At 43.8% G+C, this 5,885-nt stretch overlaps 1 protein-coding gene across 1 annotated transcript in view; it reads left to right on the plus strand.

Moving 5' to 3' along the window:
* Positions 1-286: 286 nt before the first annotated feature.
* Positions 287-5,885, plus strand: part of LOC129676901 (cancer/testis antigen 55-like) — a 7,622-nt gene continuing 2,023 nt past the window's right edge. Inside the window, exons 1-3 of the mRNA XM_055607417.1 lie at positions 287-440; positions 1,654-1,838; positions 3,447-3,588. Coding sequence (XP_055463392.1) covers positions 287-440; positions 1,654-1,838; positions 3,447-3,588 — 481 coding nt within the window. The remainder of the gene's footprint in view (positions 441-1,653; positions 1,839-3,446; positions 3,589-5,885) is intronic.

Genomic DNA, 5,885 nt, shown 5'->3' on the forward strand with positions numbered 1-5,885 from the left:
CCAGGGTTCACAGGGTGAACCATTCCATGTTCTTTCCATGCAAGGAGCATAATGCACTAGGCGATCTTTGTTTCTCCTCCCAGCGCCTGCCATTGGCCAGAGGAGTATCCTGAGCACGTGCAGCGCGCTCATTGGTTGGTGGGTAGAACAATGCCCACTGGTTACCAGTCTGTCCAGAAGTCTGCGGAAGGGATTCCTGCTGAGCTACTGGGGTGGCTGTCCCTAGGGCTGCCCAGTAGGCATCAGGTATCATTTCCCAGGAGTGAGAAAGTCAGGAAGTGGCACAATGGGAGTCATGATATCCAGGTCTTCATGCTGCTACTGCCGCTGCTGCTTCTTTGACTGCGGTTTCAGGCGTTTCCTCATGATGTTGCGTAGAGAATTGTACTTCTTTCAGTGGATGATTGAATCTGTCGAAAGAGACCGGGAACAACTGGAAGGTACTCCTCTTCAGGCACTCAGTGTCGTAATTACAGAGCTGTGGCCACAGGACTGTCTTTGATGAGCCATTTAAAACTCTGCATGTTGTCTCTCACTGTGGTGACTTATTAGCAGATTTACAGTGATTGAGGTGCCCTAAAGAAAGTCCACACACAGACAAAGTTATAGCAATATCATTTGACCTCTAAGGTGTACAAGACACTCACATTTGGAAGGGGTTAACATGTATGTACCAGTTAAAGTTTCCCACATGCCTAACATGTGTGTTATATTCATGAGCAGTCATTCAAGAGAAGCCCTAGTCTCTCCATACCAGTCCTACCAGTCCATCTGGGTGTGAAGCAGGAGGATCACAAATTTGATGCCAACCTGAACTGCATAGTGAATTAGTCCTAGGCCTGTCTAGGCCCACAGTGTGCCTTGGCCTCAAGAGTCCAGATTCACTTCATGAATTATCTGGTTGTAGTGTTTGAGATGAAAACTAGGGTCTTCTTCATGCTGGACAACCACTGGACAAGTGAGCTTCACTCCCATCCTTTCCTCACTCTGCTGCCCAGGATGGCCTTGTGCTTGATCTGCAGCTTAGGAAGGCCTTGAGCTTTTGATCCTGCTCTGTCACTCTCCCAGGTAGCAGGATTACAGAGCTGTGGCTACAGGCCTCTCTCTGATGAGCTGCTTAAATATCTGCATGCTGTCTCTCACTGTGGTGACTTATTGACAGATTTAGTGATTGAGGTGCCCCAAAGAAAGTCCACCCACAGACACAGTTATAGCAATATCATTTGACCTCTAAGGTGCACAAGACACATTTGGAAGGGGTTAACATGCATGTACCAGTTAAAGTTTCTGACAGAAATGAGGAGGCATTGGTTGCAAAAATGGTCAGAGAGATCAAGAAATGTACTTGGGGTTACACATGAGGGAAGGACATGTGTTTATCACCAAGGCTATCTGGGCCCTGGCTCATGCTCTTAACCATGGTCATCCTGGGCAGAGCATAGCAAAGCCAAAACTTGAACATGGACATTCTGCCTTCAAAATTTTTCAGAGATCCACATCCTGCTTCCAGCTCTCACCATTTGCTCCTTAAATCAGTTTTCTGTTTGCAGGAGGACATGTTTGTAACATGTCATCTTGGGAGAGGATTCTTTGAAGTGTCAGTATTTGCTCTTGAAATTAATTCATGGCACCTGTGGTGTCCCCATTTCACAGGTGAACCAAACACTAAGATTATGAAGGGCATTGTGACGAGCTGTGGGCATGATTATGTTTGGATCGAAGAATGCATCTTCTTCAGCACAGATGATTTCATTGACCCTATGCTTCTGCAAGCTGGAGATAAAGTCGTCGCATTTGTAGAGGAAGACCCACTATCACATGAACTGAAAGCCACCGAAGTGAGCTTTGCATAGGTTTGGGAAGACTCTTTTCCTTGGGCTTTTAACTTTGCTATCCCCGTTCAAAGTAACCTGTCTGTAGTACTCATAGTGGAAGTCATGAAATGCAAATTCCTGCTCCCTTCTAGCTGTAGGTTCTTCTTTGCTTGTTTTGAGTGAGTGTGTGTGTGCGAGAGAGAGTGAGAAAGAGAGAGAGAGAGAGACAGAGAGAGAATGTGCACCAGGTGGGGGTGAAATCTCCTAGGTGGAGAGCCTCCTCCAACCCCAGTCTTTTGAGCATGGTTTATGTGCCACCATACCAAATCCTAAATTCCATGTATTACAATGTAAAACCTTGTGTTGTCCCAGTGTCCAAACAGCAGGATTCACTTAAACACAACACCAACTTGCAGCTTGTCTGCCTTTTGTCAGGTAAAAGTCTGTTTTTTCAAGGATACATTCAACAAAAGTGCAAAGGCTGTCTGAAATGTTGTGTCTGTTAATCTTTCAGAAACATTCACTGAGCTACCACTTACAACCCCCTGGATTCTCCCATTTCTGGTGCAAGATCTAATGACTTTCATGGTTTATAAGTTTAGTGAAAGTATGCCCCAGAGCAGATATTTGGTGAAAATTTCCCTTAACTATGCTGCCTGTTTCCTGGGATCTCTATGGGCTCTGAGCATCTAAAGCCTTGCAAAGGGAAAAGGAGAAAGAAGACCAAGAATTCTCTCAGGAGCTAGTGGAAGTGTTCAGGAGAAAGCATCCATTTTTATTTTCTGACATCCATTGATCATGGGCATCACAGCTATTCATGTAGCAAGCAAAATTGGGACTCTTTTATGAAAGGTAATATATGAAGGCTTAGGCTTCATGGGTCATTGTCACATCACTGCCTTTTGACCTTTTCGGTATTCAGTGCTGATGTGCTATATGCAGATCTTCTGGTCTGTGTGTCCGGTAAGAATACACAGGGTCTTTACACTAATTCCTAACTCACCCCTGTATTAAATCGAGTTTCTCATCACAGTTTAGTCACATCTGAACATTTGTCAAGACTGGATTCAATGTGTGTATATAGTCAGAATGAGGGTCTGTATCTCACTCTGTCCCTTTCCACAAGGTGGAGAATCCCTTACACCTCTGTTGTATAGAAAGGTAGTCTCCACTGTCTCACAAACATTCTGAATCTGTCTGAATTCCTTGTGGTGTTAAGTGAGGGGGATTGTGGTAATGTGGCCTGGACATGAGGTTTGTGGGTAGGCTCATTCGGCACCATGACTGTGAGGTTACTTGACATCCTGGCACAGATAGTTCTGTGGTGCAGTGGATCATCAACCCAGGGATGTATGGTGGTGGACAAGGTGCCTGGTACTTCACTCCCCAAGGAAAGGCCAGTTTTTGAGAAATGGCAATGGAATTGATACTGACAGCTGGAAAGACCCCAACAGAGAAAGAATCCCTGGTGAGCCAAACTGTCCTGCAACCAAGGAGGATGACTTTAATCTGGAAGCTTTGCTTCCATCAGAGCCCTTACTATCTAACCCCTTCCACAGGCAGTGTTTTACACACACAGGATTCCATTTTTATTTTTGATCATGTTTTTCTACCTGCTTCCTTATCTTGTAGGTTTGTGTTGTCTTAGAAGACGATGGGCCTAGAGAACCAGACTGCAAGATCCAATTTTTATCTGCTTGTGTTTCCCATGTGAAGAAAGATATCATCTACCTCGCTGATGAATACTATTTCCATCTAGACAGCATTTCTAAAGGTTTGATTTACATTTTAAAGACACATCAAGTTTAACGTTTTGAGGTTTTTGTATTGGCATTGGTTTGCCTGTGCTGCATTCAGGAGCTCTTTGGCTTTGGACACGGATCTTGGGCACTGAAAATAAAGCACAATACAGGTATGAACAGGTAATGTTTATAAACGTCACACTGTCATTTATTAGGTGCTCAGTAGTTGAATGCAGCGAGTAAAATAAGGACAAGTTTTTCATTCACATGAGTATTGAATTCTGATAGTAAAATTAGTACAAATCCTTACATTTAAAAATCTTTACTTACTTTTAAATTTATGTCTGTATGTGAGTGTGTCTGTGTCCATTAGTACAGTTGCCTACAGAGTTCAGAAATGAGTGTCAAAACCCACAGAACTGATTGTGAGCCACAGAGAAAGTGTTTTTAAAATACTGAAAGTATTTTTAAAATACTGAAAGTATTTTTAAAATACTGAAAGTATTTTTAAAATACTAAAAGGTGCTGTGGCCAAAGAGATGGAGCCTGTAGCTTAGGAACACATACTTTTCTGGCAGATAACCTGAGTCCAGTTCCTAACACTCTGTGTGCATTCATCCTGTGTGTCCCTGTGAGTGTGTTTGTGCATGTGTGTGCATGCACGAGTGTGTGTGTGTGTATGTGTGTGGAGAGAGAGAGAGGCCAACAGAGGGAGAAAGAAGGGAAAAGAAACAGGGAGAAGAGAAGAAAGGAAATGCTACAGGAGAAAGAGAGGGGGAGAGAGGGAGGGAGAATAAGAGAGGATTACAGAGGAGAAATAGGGATATATATATATATTATATATATATATATAGAGAGAGAGAGAGAGAGAGAGAGAGAGAGATCCCTATACACACGCACACACACACATACACACACACACACACACACATATATATATACACACAGAGAGAGAGAAGGTGGAAGGGAAGGAAAAAATGTAAGACAGAAAGTGGGTGGAAGAGAGGAGAAATTATGGAGACAGACAAAGAAGGGAAAGAAGGAGGGAGAGACAGGTAGAAAGAGGGACTGATGAGGGAAGTATGAGATGGAAAGTTAAAGAGGAAATGAAAGGTATAGAAGGAGAAAGATGTAGAGAGAAAGGAAGAGGGAGAAAGAAAGTGAGGGATGGAGAAAGTGGAGAGTGAAGTAAAGAAAGGGAGACTGGGGGAGATGGAGGGAGTGAAGTTGGAGAGAGGAGTAAGTGAGGGAAGCAGGCAGGGAGATGGAAAGAGGGAGGAGGAGGAGAGAGAGTAAGGGAACAAAAGGATGGAGGGAGGAGTAAAGAAGGGAGAGTGAAGAACGTAAGGGATGATGAAGAGAGAATTACAGAAACAAAGAGAAAGAGGGAGGGAAGAAGGATGGAGAAAATAAGTCATGCAGGAAGTCAGCAGGATGGGAATAATAGAAAGAGTGAGGCAATGAAAGAAGCAGAGAGAGAGGAAGGGAAGGAAGAAGAGAGACAAAGTGAAGGAAGTAAGGAGAGAAAAGATAGAAGAAGGAGGGGGAGATTGGGAGGCAGAGAGGGAGGCAGAAGGAGAGAGGATGATTGAGGGAGTAAAGGTGTTAGTGTAAAGGAGGGAGAGAAAGTGAGGAAAGGAGACAGAATAAGGGAATTAAGGAGAGAGGAAGAACAGAGCAATAATAGAGGGAGATAAAGAATAAGGGAAGTAGTGGGGGAGTGGAGATGGAGGAAGAAAGGGAAAGCAAGAGGGAGAAAGAAGAAAGAGAAAGGAAAAGAGACAATGAAGAAAAGGAGAGATGGAGAGATTGAGAAAGAAAGGAAGCAGTTGGAAGAGAGAGGAAGTATGAAGCATGAATGAGGCAGAAAGAGTGGAGGAAAAGGAAGTAAAGAGTGAAAATGGAAAAAAGAGGCAGATAGGAAAAGATGGGTGGAGAGAGGGAAAGAGGAAAAGAGAAAGGAAAAGAGAGAAGGAAGGGGAAAAAAGAAAGAGACAGAGACTTGTAGAGAGGAAGTATGGCATAGAATGAGTAAGAGAGTGAAAGATGAGGGTAGGGGAAGAGAACAAGAGAAGGAAAGAGAGGGAAGTGGAGAGCATGACAGGTGGTGAGGGAGAGCTGGGGAAGTGTGCTGTCACAGTCATAAGAAGAGAGTGGGGGACAAACTGAAAGATAAGGAGCAAGAGAGAGGAAGAGTCAGAGAGAGGCAGGAACCTGTGAAACAGGGGAGCAGGTAGAGAGAGGGAGAATGAGAAAGAGGAAAGGAGGGTGAGAGGAAGGGAGAGAGGGATGAAGAAAATGTACAGAGAAAGGCATAGAGAGAAAAAAA

This window comes from Psammomys obesus, unplaced genomic scaffold (genome assembly GCF_907164565.1).
Source record: "Psammomys obesus unplaced genomic scaffold, mPsaObe1.curated_primary_1811, whole genome shotgun sequence".
In the NCBI taxonomy this organism is placed as follows: Eukaryota; Metazoa; Chordata; class Mammalia; order Rodentia; family Muridae; genus Psammomys; species Psammomys obesus.